The sequence below is a fragment of the Labrus bergylta genome, chromosome 2, assembly GCF_963930695.1.
Source record: "Labrus bergylta chromosome 2, fLabBer1.1, whole genome shotgun sequence".
NCBI lineage: Eukaryota > Metazoa > Chordata > Actinopteri > Labriformes > Labridae > Labrus > Labrus bergylta.
The window spans coordinates 30,578,052-30,596,303 of NC_089196.1; the positions used below are offsets into that span (position 1 = coordinate 30,578,052).

The 18,252-nt window shown below is 42.1% G+C and overlaps 1 protein-coding gene across 3 annotated transcripts in view; it reads right to left on the bottom strand.

Moving 5' to 3' along the window:
• pcsk5b (proprotein convertase subtilisin/kexin type 5b) overlaps positions 1 to 18,252 on the bottom strand; it is an 80,784-nt gene that overhangs the window by 26,042 nt on the left and 36,490 nt on the right. For all 3 annotated transcript variants that reach the window (XM_065951470.1, XM_065951473.1, XM_065951471.1), the window contains exons 8-11: positions 16,419 to 16,631; positions 14,586 to 14,686; positions 8,265 to 8,368; positions 5,561 to 5,678 (exon numbers count right to left, since the gene is read on the bottom strand). In XM_065951470.1, the coding sequence (XP_065807542.1) occupies positions 5,561 to 5,678; positions 8,265 to 8,368; positions 14,586 to 14,686; positions 16,419 to 16,631 (536 nt within the window). The remainder of the gene's footprint in view (positions 1 to 5,560; positions 5,679 to 8,264; positions 8,369 to 14,585; positions 14,687 to 16,418; positions 16,632 to 18,252) is intronic.

Below are 18,252 nucleotides of genomic sequence, written 5' to 3' on the forward strand. Positions count from 1 at the left end.
TAGCATGGTTCAAAAACATCAAATAGTGCATAACAGCTGTAACTCAGTTTTCTGTTCTCCGTGTTTCCCACAACACTTCTTTATGCAACATGTTTCTTTTATGTAATTTTTTACATGCCTTTCACTGTACAATGGGAACGCGTGCATTTGAAACTACTGGTGACAGCTTTTATCTTTGTATTTTAAGTATTAGTGCACAGATTGACACAAACTTCACCCCCATAAAACACTACCAACCATGACCTGCATCATTATTATCATTACTAACATTGTATTATTATACTGTATTATTATTATTTAGCATCAATATATATACTGTACATTCTTATTATATTATTATATACATTTCATTATATTACACTATATTGTACTATATTATATTATATTATTATATATCTGCACTCTGCATTACTGTGGTACAACACTGCCTCTCTTCTCTGCTGTTTTACCTGACTTGCTGCTATTGATCATACCAAGTCACTTTAATCATCACTTGTCACTTTATCTTGCCATTCTGTCTCAATTCCCTGCAGTTTACTTCATCACTCATTCATTTTGTACTTGTATATACCCCCTGTTTTTATTTATCTTACCTAATCTATTCTGTTTAATGTGAATTTTGTATTTTGAGCTTTCTTGTCTGTGCTGCTGCGACGCCCGAATTTCCCCTCTGGGAATCAATAAAGTACTATCCTATCCTAGATTGGAACCAGACTGTTAATTAGTGTAAATATAAGATTTATCTGTTGTATTTGTGTGTCCTCAGTCAGATTGTACCTGTACCTGTTTTCAAATTCAAACTGTGTTATGAATCCTTCAAGGGGAAATTCATTCAGAGCAGCTTGTGCATAAACGACAAAAATATAACAGACGAAACAAAATGATACACAAGAGCTCAAATATGAAATAAAATCTCTCCCAACACTGAGACATTCTGCTTACTCGACTCGTGCCAAATATTCTTTCAGTGACATAAAAATCAATAATATCACGTTTCAAACCCCAGAGGAACTCTCAAAAGCAATTACACTTTCTTCTTCTGATCTAACCTCCTCTTAAAGCCAGGAAACAAGCCATGTTTTAGCTCTCTGTCCATATTTTCCTTTTCCAAGACCTCAGAGGGCCAAAGAGAGAAAAAAAAAGGGATGATAAGAAGGACAAAGTCTGTCAGCTCTGCACAACTCACAGGCAGAAAACCTCATGAAGAGCCAAGGCAAACATCTAATGAACCGTTGAAAAACACTGCTGGTATGATCTAATTTAATAGAAATCAAAAACATCAGGTTCAGCTGAGGGGACAGGAATACTAATCAATCCAGAGCCAGGCCTCCTAGAAGGAGTGATGTGCTGTTGCTCCACACGGAGATGCTGAGTCAACCTGACACTCTCAGTACTCCATTACATGCCCGGCTTATTCTCTGGACACTACAACAAGGCTGGTGCAATAACATATAAAAAGCATTACTATAATATGTAATACAGAGTTCAAGGACAATTATTGTCAACGACTTGTGTGGCTTGATCTTGTCTTGGAAAATGTTTTATTAGATTCCCAGTTGTCACAGTTACAAACTATTTATTAAAGCCTTGATGCTTCACAGATGTTCATCAGGGAGAGGAAAATAAAACCCAGAGACAATTATCACAGTAAAGGTTGTCTCACGCCGTGCAATGAAGATGAAGATTGTTCTTTGGAAAAACTTACTCCACAAACTTCAGTCAGTCGCTGATTGGGAATTTTTGCAGTTGTTTGAGAAGTGTTTGAGCTAAAGGAAGAATGTGTGACATGTTACAATTAAATACATCAGAAATCAAGTATGTGAGTGAGAAGTGTGAGTCCCGCCACCTGTACTGTTGTCAGCACTGTGTTTACATCATGTTGACATGGACGGGACGACCTGGTGTATAAAACTGTTTTAGTTACAGACTAGAGAAAAGAAGAATAACATACTCACTCCTTATTTGGATGTCATGTCAGTGTCTTTAGATCTCGGTCATTCTGTGTCAGTTTATGTGGCAACATGAAGCTACAAGCTAACTAAAGAGCGCTAACACTAGCATGCTAACACAACAATACAGGACACAGGGGATTGCAGCTCGAGCACAGGACAATTTAGTCCGCAGCTTGCACTTTATGGTGCGTTCTAATTGATAACTCCTTCATGCGAACACGACTGGAGAGGGGTTGGAGGTGTGTCTCTGGAGGAGAGCGGCGGTGTGGCAAAACAGCAGTTTGTTTTGGTTTCATGCTGGTGCTTAAGGGCGACATCTACTGGATCAAAAAGTCGCACATTCTTCCTTTAAAGGTCCTGGGTTTAACGGATGTATGCTGAATTTTTAACTATAGTCTCTTTTAACACATGTAATGCACTCCTGAGAAGGTCACAACATTTTGGGGTTTGGCTGCACATACGAACACAATCAGCCTCCTAACACGTCGACTGCATGCACCAAACCATGACATATGAACTGTGACCGTTAACACACCTACACTAGAGTGTGTGTAGTGTGTGTGTTCAACAGGATGGGCTAGGAATAAGAAACACTTTATAGTCCCATCAGGGAATGTTTTTTTCCCTCTCCTCCCGTCTGCTAAATCTGCCGCTGTGAGGGTCATGTGTGAGAATAGCAGCTCAGGAAAATGTCAGTCATGGGCAGTGTATCAAATTTCCAAAGGTATTTTCAGTGTGCATGTGTGAAAGGGACTAATGCTGAAACTTATTCACCTGTCACATAGTAATCAGATAAGGTAGTAACTAATAAAGAGGAAAAGTGGCTTATAATTATTTAAAGCAGCACAGTTTAAAATGTTTTTCCAGCGAAAAGGAATCCCAAATGACTTCTCTTTTTTTTCCTTTCCCTCCATCTCGACCAAGTCGCATAACATTTGAACGGCTAACAGTCACTAAATCAATTTAATTAAACCCTTCTGAACGCAGAAATACACAATAAATTCTGAGAGCTCAAGCAGACATGATGGAATGAAAACAGAGAGAAAACTTCACTCTCTGACGTCTCTTTCACAAGTCGGCTGTTTGGAAAGTGAACAGAGGCGTAATGGCCGGGGGGGCGGGGGGGGGGGGGGAGTCCAGTCCAGCACTGATATCACAGCTCTGGCTTCTCGATGACACAACACAGATAGCTGAAGCATACGCAGGGGAGCAGAGCCGGAGCAGATGCACAGCTGATTACCAGCAGCCGTGATTGCACACAGATCAGGGGCCGCCTTCCCCGGCTGGCGTGCTCCAAGTGGAGTGAGGCGAGCGATAGCTAGACAGACATTACCCAAACGCAGTCAGAGGGGCCGGCCAGAGGGGCCAGCCAGAGGGGTGTGTGGGAACACAGCAGAGAGAGGTGACGGCTGCTGCACTTGTGGAGCCAGTTAGACACACACACACACACACACACACACACACACACACACACACACACACACACACACACACACACACACACACACATGCACACACACACCTATGATGCCGTCATAGAAAGAAAGGAGACATTTTACACACAACTCAATCTCAAAAAAGTTAGTCTGTGAAAGAGAAGGAATGTGCGATCTGAAAAATTCAGTTACACATAAAAAAAAACTTTCATGACTTCTCTGCCTTCAAGTCCAAAAAAAAAAAACACAAAGCCTTTTTGTTTCCCGGAGATTGCCTGCTTTGACTCTAAGCGTGTCGAGGCTAATTCTGTTTATAAACAAGGCTTGCGCTCCAAGCGACCGGGCAAACGTGTGACTGACCATTTCACACTTCTTAAAGTCTACCCCATAAAAAACAACGACGCTAAAATGACAGGTTTTTTTTTATTTTTTTTTTATTTCTCGCACCAGCAGTGGAAAGCTCTCCATAAAGCCAGCACACATTAACATGAGCGCAGAGGGATGGGGGGGGGCTGCACGACTGCCTTCAGACACACAGGGCTGGACTTCATATGGACTGACTCGTGCACCGGAGCAGAACAGACAGAATGACACTGATAATGCTGCAGTCTCTGGCCCCACCGAGCCCTTGGACTGAAAAGCAAACCAGCTCAGAGCCCAAGTTCAGCCAGCCAGCCCGCCTAACACAGAACAGCGCTCAGACTTCCAGCTGCATCAAGAATAACAAGCTGTGAAGCTCTGGCTCTCCTCTCATATGTGTGTGTGTGCGTGTGCGTGTGTGTGTGTGTGTGTGTGTGTGTGTGTAGTAAAGGTCTTATGTGAGAACCACCCTGCCAGAACTAATGCTTGGCCCCTATTAAGGTACAGCTTGCACAACTGCTCTCACATGCCGCTGTATAAAACAAAAAAAAAGATGTTTCGACACATTTGTTGCTCTTAAAGTTTTCTCCCTTATCCACTTTGAATATTTACCAAAAATCAATGGACACGACGGTATGGATTTCTTTACGTCAATCAGAGGCCTATAGAAATGCTCTCCATGATTCTGTCACAGACGTATATTTCCAAAGCGATTCTTTGCCGACTCAGTTCTCGTGAGTTCAGAAGGGATCCAACCCAGTGTGCACTTTTTGGTTGACGGATGTTCTGCTTTATCTCCTTGTTAATTGTTTAGCACCAATACACCAAGTCAAATTCCTTGTATGTGTAAATGTACTTGGCAATAAACCCTGATTCTGATTCTGATTCTGAAAAGCGGGATTTTTTGTCAACGACTCTTTGCAGAAATTGATTAAATGTTTCCCTTTTGACCAAATTTAAATCAGGAAATCACAGATGCTGATATTCAAGTTGCATCTCATATTAATAAGGGCTTCAATGATTATACAACTGGGAATCATCAGACAACAAAGACAATAAATTCAAGCAGGGGATTCAATTTGATCTAAAAGCAAGATGCACTCTCAAATCCGACTCTAATCACCGCAGGCCAATAAGTTTTGTCCTAACTTTCCTTCCCATCAGATGTCAATCAACTACGTCAGCATGCAGAGATCAGAGTGGCTTCAGAATCAGAGTTTAACAGCTGAGCTAAGTGTTTAAAACTTCTCTCATAAGTCGTCCCTCAACTTTCTTATAACGTGACCACAGCCCCCAAAGCACCAAATTCATTTTCTTTATGAATGTGTTCAAATTCATTCTCTAACTCGACCAAGTTTCATCACATCGCTGCAAAGTGCTTCCAAAGCTTCCAACGCTAAAATGATCAAATAAAGCTTAAAACATGATTGTGTTTTTGTGACACGCTGATTTTGTAACTGGGTTGTAACCTGTTCAAGAATGGATAAAAGACTCGCTTTATGTTCAGACTTTATTTCACTCTGTTTTCAACCAAATATCAACACTGAGGCTGCAGCGTCAGGACAAACATCAGGGTGAAACATCTGGTCTGGTGGTGTTCACACATCAAGATAACCTCTAGAATCTCCGGGTGTGAAAGGGACTACTTTATCATACTTCTTCAGGTGAATATGACGTACAGTAGTTCTGATCATTCATGGTTGTTCGTCCACTTGAAAGTGCAGCATATCAGAACCTTAAAGTCAATACTTGTTTCCAAACCACTATGGCAGAACATAGTTGTGTGTGTGTGTGTGTGTGTGTGTTTTCTACCTGATTTGTCGGTCAGCGCTCTCCACACAGACGTGCTGTGTAGGGACTTGCTTCCATCGTGCTGCCTCCTTCACCATCGCCTCGGCGTCCATCAGACCGAAGCCGTAGAGGTGGCTGACTGTTGGAGGCAGAGAAAAGTCACACACTCTGATGCTGACTGTCATGTGTCTCATACCAGTGATGGTTAAATAAACAGGATTGTTTCTCCCTTTCAGAATCAAAAACTATAGACCACATTAAAGTCTTTATATGAGATTTTTCATACTTAAATATAATATAAATCAAGTATCTCCTCTGAAAATAACTCTGTGAGTCATGACTGTCTACAATGGGTGTAACACCCGAGTCCCACTGTCTGTGATGTTTTCAGAGTTTTCAGAGTCCTATCTTCAGTTTGTTTACATCGGCGGGACAGCCGGCTGACTCCTCCCCTCGTGTATAAAAGTTGTTTAATTGAGGGACTAGAGAAAAGAAGAATAACATACTGTACTCACTGCTTAACTGTGTTTCTAGATCACGCTCATTTCAGGTAAATTTACATGCAGTGTGAAGATACCAGCATAATAAAGATCACTAGCATTAGCATGCTAACACAACAATGCAGCGCGAGTTGTTTTGGTTTCATGCTGGTGCTCAAGGGCGACATCTGCTGGATCAAAGAAATCACATATAAAGCCTTTAAAGAGTAGAGGCGGGGTCAAATGCCAATATGGCAATATAGCGTCAAGCTGAACGGTGAAACATTCATTAAATTACTGGAGCCAAATATTTATAGTTGAATTTTTAAAAATGTGGCGCTCCACACAGATTTCTCTGCCAATTTAATTTCCCGTACGAGCCCCCAATTTTTCATAACCTGGCTCAAGGGCCACGACAATTATGGGAAGGACTCATTATTTGGCTGCAAAAAAGCAAAACAAGTTTAAAAACATTGCCTATGAAAGTTGTTGTACAGATTTGTTAGAGATCCAAGACGTGTGCGTAGAAGAGAAAACATCGCCCTGTTCCTTCACACATATTATGACGGACTGATTGAAATACTCAGGACACAAAATGCAGCTGTCTGAAAAAGAAAGTTTGGAAAGTTCCCAACGCTGAGTTACAGCAGCTGAGATATGAATTCCTTCCACACGTCTCTCCTCCCTCCTCTCCTGTTTCTCTTTAGTTCCTCTTTGAAAACAGTCACTTGGAAAATCTCCAGACACACTGGGCCTGCAGCCTGGCTGACCCCTCGTTCTCACTCTCACTTTCTCTCCTCCAAACACACACAAACACACATTTACACACTCAGGTATGCATACAGAAGTAAGCAAGCACTCGCACTCACAAGGTTACAAAACAGAAACGACCACATGGACCCTGACAGATGGCAGCTGGCGGAGCAGTTGTACATTTTTTTCCTCTCTCGATTGGATGAAACTCATCCAGGAGTCAAAATAATGCATATCGGTTTCTCTGGGACTACGACGAATCAGGAATGCAACTCCTGCTTAATTGATGCGGACGACATCTGCTGAGGACGTTCAACAAACCGCAGCGTTATGCCCAGAACATGGTTGCTTCATTCTGATGCATTTGTAGTCGTCAAACACGAGAGGATTTAGATTTCCCTTTTGTCAAAGCAAATGACAAATATTATTATCAATTACAGAGAAACTGAACATAGCTTGAACAGTTTAAATTTTTCATGTTCTGAGTCATGTACGGAAGCCCTCAGAGGACATGCATCAATACATTTTATGTGACTCTTCCAGTGATAACAAGACAATTTTAGTTATTTTCTCAAATCTCAGCTCACTTATGTCATTATGTCGGGTTAATGGTGCGTTCAATTTGATCTGGGAAGTCAGAAATTCAGAGTTGCCGTCTGATACATTGTCAGGAACGCCCCCCCTGAAGTCGGAATTCCAACTTTGAAATTTGGGAGAAAATTCGGTAGGTCGAGTTTAATCTGTATCAGCAAAGTAATCCTCTTTTTGTGGAATTCAATAAATCACATCGCAAGCATCGTGCAGCTTCTATCTGTGGACATGTTGCTAAGATATTTATGTACACAAACTATCACGTAGTGTTTTGTTATTGCCAGGTATTAGATTACCAAACAAAAGGTACTGCTGGAGGCGTTCATGTTGATTGACTGACTTGCAACAGGAATGCGGTAAACTCAAGCATGACGTCATTCCCGGCTCCGAGGTAAATGGAAAGCGCCATGACAACGCTGGTTTCCTGTGATGACTTGTTCATTTCAGCTGTTTTCTTTGACCTCGAGGCAGTTACTCGTTATGATGCCTGAATCAAGGTTGTTAATCTTGAGGTAAACGACATAAATGAGTTGATATCTGGAGAAAACAACATCCAGAAATGACTCTGAGTTAATAAAATGTATGGATGTGTGTGTGCTTAGGGCGTCGTAGTCCTGGTGTTATGACGGTTTGAAAAGATTCAAAAGTTCAGGTTTTCAGCAGTGAGTCAAAAGCCCAAAAGAAATATCAAAATAATGTCACTTTATATAATAACTAGAAAGTTTTAGAGCTGATCAACAGCCGGAAGTTTATTAATTACCAATAATTCAATCCTAACAAACAAAAGGAAACAATACAAATTTCTAAAAATTATATAACTTTAATAGAACTTGTGTCTGTAATGCAAATAAAACATGCACATTTGTGTGTGTGAGTGTGTGTGTGTGTGTGTGTGTGTGTACCGTTGTAACCAGCAGCATTGGTCTTCCAGTCGGGGGCGCTGAGATGTCCCGCTCTGGAGGTCTTCACAATGATATGCTGAACGTCTCTCCATGTCAGTTGAGGACTAGAAAAAGACAAAGACACAAAAACAAAGAAAATAAAACTTTATTGATCCTTTTGTGTCGAATCCAAATGACTTAAAAGGAATTCACATTCACATAAAGACCAGCTTTTTTCTGCGCAAAAAATGGTCGTCGTTCCACGGTTCAAAGTCGAAATAATCTATATGCTGATTTTTCAAGATTTATCACACGAGAGGGACAGATGTTGTGATTAATCTCAGCACATTACAGCGTTGTGCCAAAGTTAATCACAGCGTCTCGACTTTGAGCGTCATATCGCTTTTAGACAACAGTTCTACCACCAAGACGTAAAACAAAACAGCAAATCATCTTTTTTTGCTCCTTCAGTTCAACCTCTTAACTGGAACTGACCTGTTGCCAAGCAACCCCAACATTCTCCTGCACTCTGATTGTGTGCGTCTTTAGGGCCTTTCAGGTAGGACGCGGGGATTAGTGTGACCTGACGCCGTAACTTAAGACAGAACTCATACTCAGCTGGTGCAACAGGCCGCGGCTACTTGTGTTTGTTTTCATTCATGATGCAGCGAGGGAAACAAGAGTCTGTTTTAGTGAGTCATCCAGCTCGATTAATCACCTCAAACTCTTCCTGCTGATCGGTTACAGTACTCAAAAGACCTGGCTGAGGAGGAGTGATACACACTGTGAAAAGTCCCAGGGATGTTGTTAACACTGTATCAATATCATGCCTCTCGTCCAATCAGAACACTCTGACGGATGTGTAAAAGTGTTTTTTTGTTCAACTGAATCACTGTCGGTTTCTTTTTCCCTTTGCATTATTTCATCTATCACTTGATGAACCTTGACCTTTACTCTGGGCTGGTATGACATCTACATATTCTGAAATGTGAGATCAATATATTATCTTTTTATGCACATTTAAAGAGATACACACACATTTAATCTACACATGCATGTATAAAAATGACGAGGTCACGCAGCCCTTGCGATGTAAATAAAGGAATGAGGATGAGGAATTAGACTCTTAATAACGAGAAACAAATAATAAAACTTAAGAAATAGGACTAGGGGTTGCAGTGGCCTAGTGGTTGTGCACACACACCCATGTACGGAGGCTACAGTCCTCAAAGCGGGCGGCCCGGGTTCTAATCCGACCTGTGGCTCCTTTCCTGCATGTCATTCCACACTCTCTCTCTCTCTTTGATTTCTGACTCTATCTACTGTCCTGTCTCCAAAATAAACGGCCCAAAAGCCCCAAAATTAAACCCTTAAGGACGAGTAACATTGGCAACAAATCTCCGTGGAGGAGAAATAAAAAGGTCTAACGAGAGAGAAACGTGAAAGCGGGAAAGAAAACAAAGATACATACAGTTAGGTGGAAAAATACTGAGAGAGAAAATTACAGAGGGAGGCAAACATGGCGAGCGTAGATGCCCGTTCACCCGTCCCTCGTCTCTCTCAGATCTCACGTGAGATCCATTACGAGATGGCAGCCATGTGTCCCGACTTCTTTGATGTCCACACACTACATTAAAAAAAGGGGAGAAACCGGGAAAGAAGTGGGTCACTGAGTTTCCAGGGATTCCCTACCATCTCATATGCCAGCCAGATGCTTCAGTCCCGCCCCCTCCTGTCACTCCCTCGCCTTCTGAAACCTCCTCAACGTGCACTACTCTGAATCAGGCGACCTAAAAAAAACTTGCATTCTGCAAACCTCTCTCCGGATTTAACAGGATTTAAATTTTAAGAAGTCATGTGAGAGACGGCAGATAGAGTCTGAACTGAAGTGAACACAATGTGCTCTCTCGCATGTTGAGCTGCTTCTTGAGTCTTTCACAACTGACCCTGAGATCTCTTTCTATAAAAACATGCAGGAACCACTTTGAAGTCTGTAACATCTGGAGGAGTCTCAGCGTCACATATAAAAAGGTGCTGACTTCCAGAGATTAAATGTGTGATTTATTCTGGGACTGTTCGAGGTTATTTTATCGGTTTCTGTGGAGAAGAACGTCAGGGTGGAGGAGAGGGCTCTTCTTGAATTCCTAATCTTGTCTTCAACATATTTCTTCTATGTTCATATCACTTGTTTTATGGCTTTAATCTAAAGCATGTGTACTTGTAAAGTCACTTTTGTTTGTATGTTTAATGCCAATGCTGAATATCAATGTCCATCAACATGGTGCAATGTGTGGAATGAAGCCCTGTGTCCATCTAGCTTTTTTTTTCTTCTCTTTTTTTCAAGTCTGCCTGTCTTGTACAGTTAACTAAGCATGCTTCATAATTACATAGAGCAATGCATGTGTTGTATTACGTTGTTATGTACAAGAGGTAACCGTGCTGAGGCCCGGTTAGTCCTGGAGCAGTGTGAGTGCAGGCCAGCGGGGGGACAACTTGCTTAAGTTAAGATAAGTTACTTCAAGCCACCCCAATCACCCATCCCTAGCTTGTGAACATGTTTCCATCCTATAGCTCTTTTAGCTTGTAAGAGACACAAGTGAAAAAGGTGTCACTCACTCTTTGACAACATATGACACATCATACTTTTTTTGCTATGCTATGAACCCGAGGTGTTACATCCCAGGATGCACTGCGGCTAAGACATCAACACAGGCTGAAAAAAACTCCCATGTCATGAGGGAGGCCACACTTTTCCAAATCTGTTGAAGAACAAAGACTGAACATCTGCAAAAATAAAACATCAGCTCCAACATAATGAAAGGATGGTAGCACAGATAAGTGCTCTGAAAAGTCAGAATAATTAATGCTCGGATCAATATTAATAGGCTTAGCTGCCACTGTGTAATTACGGTTGCATAAATGTTTTATGGTCATTAATTAAAAGTGACTTTGGCATCGTTATCTAGGCCACAACAGGCTTCCCATGAACTAATTAATGGAGAAGCTGGCATACAGGGGGGACACCGGCAGCAGATCAGTGTGTCTAATATATGGTTTCTTGGTGCTTCTCTGAAGTGTAATCATGGATGAAAACCCATGAGCGGCATGCAGACCCTCTCACCTTGTTTACACCAGAGGTTTAAGATTACACATTCAACTGCAGTGAGCATACTTTCAGCTAAAATCTCCCTCCCAGGCCTGAATCTTTTGAAGCAGATGAATGGAGAAAAAAGCAGTTTTCTTTATTCCCCCCCACATCTGTCCCTGCTTTGGTTTCTTAAAACCTCCCAGTAGACGAGGTTCTTACGGTTATCCGTCCTCATTTCTTGTTTATCCCTCCTAATGTCCTCACTGAAGTCTCCTGTCTCCACGTTCACTCACTTTTCCCATTTCTTCACTTCTTCTTTCCAAGGACAAAAAAAGAAAGAAGGGGGGAAAAGAAATGAAGGGTTTTTTGAAGTCCTCCTGCTTGCCGTGCTAGACTTCGAGCCCATAAAGAGATAAATCATGTGCAGACTTAAACATCTTAAAGTTGGCAAAATCTACAGAGAGAGCGAAGCAAGCGACCGTTTTCCAAAGAGATCCAATCCACTCTTGAACCAAGGGTGGGGGGGGAAACCTCACGGCAGAGAGTTAAGTGAAGTCTAGCGTGATGGCGTCTGACATGTTTATCACAGAAGAGGTTTGCTCGCTTTCATTCATCGGATAAGATCAGATACGATCTGTACGGTGCAGAGTTTGTCTAAACTGTTTTGCTCTCCTCTTTCATCCTCTCCTTTTTGCCTGTGAGTGCATGCATGCGAGTGTATCCACCCAGAAACCGAATGAATGAGAGGAAGGAAAGAAAGAGCGATTGCCTAGAAGAAGGAGGAGGGAGGGAGGAAGGGAGGGGGGGGGGGGGGGGGGATCAGCGAGCACGACAGAGAGGAGGTGAGAGCGAGCCGAGGAGAAGAAAGCAAACAGTAGAGGAGCAGTGTGTGATAATCTTGTTGAGGAAACAGGCTTATGTGCCCGGCACTGCCAGGAAACGGAGAATATTTTCTACTGGGAGGATTTGGATTGGATTATCCAGGTTAAATGAAGTGACCTCGGCTAACTGAACGGCTCAACATGTGATGATGGGATAAAACCCAATTCAGAGTCTCGGCACCTGCACTGCACGCTTTCTAATTCATGAATTTAGCCACAAATAAAGACACACCAACACTCCTTCAAAAGAAGAGGCAGGGCAAGAATCCATGCTGCCTCGCACATGAAGCAACCAGAGCGTCTAAAATGGAATAAGGCCAGGAGAGGACAGTGAAAAGCAATTCCAAGAAAAAGACCTGTGTCTAACTTCTCTTATCTCTGAAAGTACAAACTTTTAAATTGGTGCTCGAGTCCCTTCTGGCAGAAATTTTTAGGCATGAAAACCCCCCAAAAAAAGTCTGTGGAGCCGTTCTTGTTGCAGCATGAAATTCTTCTAAAAGATCTAAATGGTTTTAGATCTATGAATTTCTTGCCTAAAATAACAATTGCATCAACATAAAGGTGACCTTGTCGTATACTTTAGGACTGATGATGTGCATGAGTGGTCAACTAAACTAATGTAGGCCCACAATGTCGGATAAATGTTGTGTCTTAGCTGTAATACAGTCAGCCACCACTAGATGGTGCTGTGGATAACTGGTCTGCACGCTTGGCTCTACAGCCTGGATGTAAAGCAGCACGATGGATGGATGGCATCTGGTCTCCGTGTGTTATCATGTCGTAAAAGGTGACTTGTTTCAGAGGTGATGTATTTATCTTAAATGTTATTTGGTTAACTTTTATTCTGTGATTTGTCGTCGTTCTTCGAGGGAGAATGTGCCATGTTCATTTTCAACTTTGCAAAGTGCCACATTTGAGAGGCATTTAAGTAGCAATCATCGATATTGAAGAGTTTGATGAACTGTTTCAAACAGCAATTAAACAAAGCTACATGCACTCTTTAGGACAGTGAGAAGCAGTGTAATCCAAATTGTGCTCAGTTTTGACTGGTTTGTGTTTTTCTTTCTTTAGACGAGTCAACTAGTTGGGATTTGAGTGTCTATTTAATCGTATTGTCTGAATCTTACAGTAATATTCTTGTCGACTGTCTTGCGAAGAAATTAGCATCTATTATGGCAAGAAGTTGATTTGGGAGCAGATTTATATCCTGCATGAGTGTTAATGTAAAGTTCAGTTATACTTAAGGGAAGTAAAAAATAGTGATGACATTTTTTATTTTAAAACTATTAAAGACTTCTGCAGCAATAAAAACAAAGTGGAAATGTAAGATTTTGGTGATGAAATTCTCTGGATATATTTTTGGATGAGGATTCAGCACGCATATAAATGACGGGTGATAAGGGTGAGCACGTTTTTATTTATTTTATAACTATATCAGAATACTACACCTTAATGTTTGCTTTTCGGATTTTACAGGGTTACTTTCGATTTATAAAGTTTAATTTACGACATTTTAAGACCTGAACCCTCCATTTCTGTATGCAAAGACATGAGAAAAATGACAAACAGAATCTTGAATCTTACATTTCCCCATCTCGTCGTCATTGACGCAGTGAATCGTCCCATGAACGAGCAAATCCACAAAGAAAACCACTTTAATAATACTAATTCGTGTTGTATTTTATATCGTTGGAAAGCCTGATTAGTCACCTTTACAGCGAGGTATAACTTGTAAGGATCGTGCATTCGTGGAATGAGCAACACAGCTAAACGTGTGGGTAGTGCCCTAAAAAAATGCATTATAAAATGCTCAGTAGATCGTGTAGATTTCATCAAATTTTTCAGACGTCTCTCAGTAAGAGCCGATAAAAAAGTAACACCTCTAACACTAAAATGTAAACCTTTTAAGACATTTTATGAACTTAGAATTTAAAACTCGAACTTAAGGCTTTTTAAGCGTCTTGTTTTATTTTAGCTTCTAATTTAGCAGTTTTTTTTTCTTTTTATTTGTTGGTTAAATAACAACTTTAACACTCTCTTATCATGATTTTGTTTCCCGTTGTCCCGATGTTTATACCTCTTGTGTGAAGCATTTTAAATTGCCGACATGTACGTTATAAATAAACGTGTCCGCCCTAAACCTCTGACACCCTGAATGTCTGCACCAAACTCTGCAGGATTTAACAGACTTAAACAAAGATAGCTTCTCCAATCAGTTAAATGCATCTTCACCTCTGACAACAATGTGTTGATGAGAAAATGTTTCACCTGTTCCCGTTATAGATCAGTGTGTGCACAGGGGACAAGAGAGCATTAGGAGGTGAGCGAGGGGCAGAGGCATGACGTGAAGGGATGAGGTTAAGTGGATCTTACTTTGCCTCCAGGGCCAGAGCAATAATGGCAGCGGCCATGGGAGCCGAGGCGGATGTCCCCGTGTGACTGTCTGTACACCGATGTCTCAGGTCTGTTGTGATCTGCAAACACACAAGAGAAGAAAGGAGTGAGAGATGTGAGAGAAAGAGGAATCAAAGGATGAAGGAAGAGGTAAAAGGACGAGAGAGAAAAATAAATAAAAGATAGAGAAAGAGGAAACCAGAGGAAGGAGTGGAGAAATAAGTGACGGTGATGGCAAGAAGAGAGGAGGCAAACAGACAAACAGAGAGGGATTGAAGTCAGGAGGATCAGGAGGATTTAGACACACCTGAGAGTCCTGAAACTCACAGAAAGACAACAAACACTCTCAGAAACGAGTAAATAAAAAGTGCCACTTTCTACAAAAAAAAAGTCAAGGTGTGGATTCAACTCCCAAGGATAATCGAAAGATAACGAGAAAAAGAAGGGAATTACTGGTCGTAAAAACGTGTTGTTAAACAGTTCACTTTGATTGTACGGACTTTAGACAGCCAACAAGTCAGCTTGACGGTGAGTCAGCCAAGAAAAAGCTTGGCTAACCTCCAGTCCTGAGCCCTCATCAAAGGACCTTTCCTGGACCAAAAAAAGAGTTTGACGGATTATCTGACGACACACACACACACACACACACACACACACACACACACACACACACACACACACACACACACAGAATCTGAAATGGTTCAGTCAGAAGTTAAAGTCGTCCATTTCTTTTTGTTTGAGTTGACAGGACACAGCGTGTGCTCGAGCAGATTAGGTTCAACGTTCACATACAGGAGAGTCTACTGTTCGTGTTCAAAGCCAGAGAGAAAGCGTTTGGGTGTGTGTGTTTGTGTCGAGAGTGTGTGTGTGTAGCATCGGTGCGAGGAATGTAGCAAGACGCTGCCAGACAAGCTAGCTCACAGTGGACAACTGTCAGCGCTGATCTGAGAGGATCACGGGGAGTGATCTGGGTCAGTGAGGGTCAGACCGGGCCACAACGCTGGACCCAAACAAATCCAAACAAGACCTGATTCACCAAGCGTTCATAGGAAGAGTTTTTTTGTACAGATAGTTTTTGTTCTTTCATCAGGAAAGGACAGTGAAGAGAGACAGGACATGTCGGGAGAAGAGAGGGATGTCGAGGGTCAGATTTCACCCGGTGACGCATGCACGTCGCGGGAGAATCGAAAATATGGCAGACACAAATTCAACGCTGCCATATTTTGCATCCACCCTAAAAGTCCCTATCCAGACACTGCAGATATATTAATTCAGGCTTGTACATAATCCTATGAAACGATAAGGACACTTAAAGTTTAGCATGTATAAACTTCAGATACCTGTCTCTTGCACATTGTTTTTAACAACAATATGCAAGGTCTGTAGCCTCTGCACATAGGGCGCAGGCTGTAGCTACTGGGTCAAACCGGCGCCCTGAGGACTTCTTGTTTTGTTTTATTTACTGGGATTCACTCTTATTTTGAGTCCTGTAAATACATCAGACTATGCCAAATATGCCTTCATTCCTACCATTGTTATGCTGTGTTCCCAACAAACTTTATATCGCGTGTGAAAATTTGAAATCCTTGGCCAGAAAGAGGGAGAATTACAGGGTTTTTCTCAGAAAGGGAGAGGCGCCACAGTATGTCCTCTTGGTTCTCATGAAACACAAAAAGACGGAACACAAATTGTGGAAAACAAAGTACAAAACATTTGGAAATGAGTGATGAAAGAGGAAGCATTCAGGCTTTGCAGTGAATTCCGGTTGAGAGGATTTGTGCCCCTTTGACGGGTTTTTAAAAGTCTTACAATCTTTCTGTCGTAGTTCTCCCCGCTGCTGTAGGTGGTGGTCAGCGTGGACGAGCACTCCTCCAGGTACCACGGCTTCCGCCCGCTCTCGGCCGTGCTGGAGATGGAGATGGTGTAGATGGAGTTTGTGTAGCCGTCGCAGGAGCAGTGGTCTCTGCTGCGCCCGCCGTTGCCTGAAGCCCACACGAAGATGGAGCCGCGGCCCTTCCTCCCCTGACATGGAAAAAAACAAAAAAACCGCAGAGAGGACACGTTAAGAAGGCTTCTGATGGTAATGACTGTCACCTGTTTGTTTCTGGACTCATTTTAAAATGTTCTTTTAATGTCTGTCAGGTGTTCGGTCGATGCCTCAGGACGCAAAAAAAATGTATTCTTCATTGCAGAAAAGATCAACAACAGCAACAGTGAAAATGTCCTCAGCACTCCTTTAAGGATCTGCCAACAGATCTGGGGACATTTCCTCCAAGTTTATCCATCATACTGCCCGAAACAAAAGGATAAAAAAACAATGTTGAAGATGGTTTTGCTTTGAAAAAAACATATATAGATAGGAACTATGGATAAAGATCACCGAGTGTTATGATATGTTTGTGAGTTTTTTCCGACTGAGGTGATTTCTGTCTCTTATCACACATCAGTCTGATAGACACTGAGGAGATAATCATTTACGGTCACTAGTAGGGTTTTCCACACTAGCAGAAATCTCCTAAAAACTTCCAGGAGGAACTGTGAACACGGCCACATTTTTCACCCGGAGATTCTCCTGCCAGACCCCCTAGTATGTTTTCCCGCAGCAAGTCCGAGTGGGCTGATGTGATTACACCGCAGCATATTCTCCGGAGAATTCACCTCAAGCCAATTGGGGGGGGGGGGGGGGGGGGGGTGACGTTTCTATACTGTGACTGCTGCACGGTGCAGAGAGTGTCTGCACGCGACCACTACAATCTCTGCACATTAAAATTAAGCGGCGGTGGCCTCCGTACACAAGTCGGCGCACTTATAAAGTTACTGTCTGCAAACTTGATTGTGATGATTGTGGTGATTTTATGTGCATGCATGTTTCGCACATGTGGAAATGTAATAAAAAACAGAGGCTCTTTACATGTGCAGCCAAGCAGCTGTTGAATATTTAATTGTTGATTTTCAGTTCATGAGAAAACTCAGCCCAGATGTAGTTCGCTAATTGAGAGGCCAGATGAGCGAGCTCCACATCCACTCCAGTGGGATTTTACACACACTAGTAGTAACATTCATCTTTAACGTTGCACCACCAAGAACTGTCCCAGTTGAAAAGATCTAAACCCCTGGTGTGGCGGAGACACACATGCTGGTGTTATAGCGGTGTTGATGACCAGCCGAGTTATGAAAAGGCAAAGTTCAGCCAGGAGTCAGCGAAAAAAAAAAGACAGTGACAAACGGACTGACGCAGCGATTCACACTCACAACACTTTTGAGAGCACACACACACACACACAAACACACATTTATAGAGAATAAAAGGTGGAATGGATTTCTTCATAAGGGGGCTTCTGTCAGACAGAGATAAGCGAGTGAAGCCCCTCTGAGGGAGAGGCGGATCAGACAAGAGCAAACGCTGACTGATGAGTGATGAGGAGCCCTTTGAAGTGCAGCTAGTAAAAGAAGGGAAGAGACAAAGACCGATATGGAGAGGAACCAGCGAGTTGAGAGGATGTGGGGAGGTTGTTAAAACAATTGGAAACCTCTGGACAACAATCTGAGAAGTCAACAGAGAGTAGAGAAAAAGAATAGTCGATTAATTACTTGCAGGGATTGCAAAGTGTTTGTTGAGCGTCAAAAGTAATTAGCAATTTTT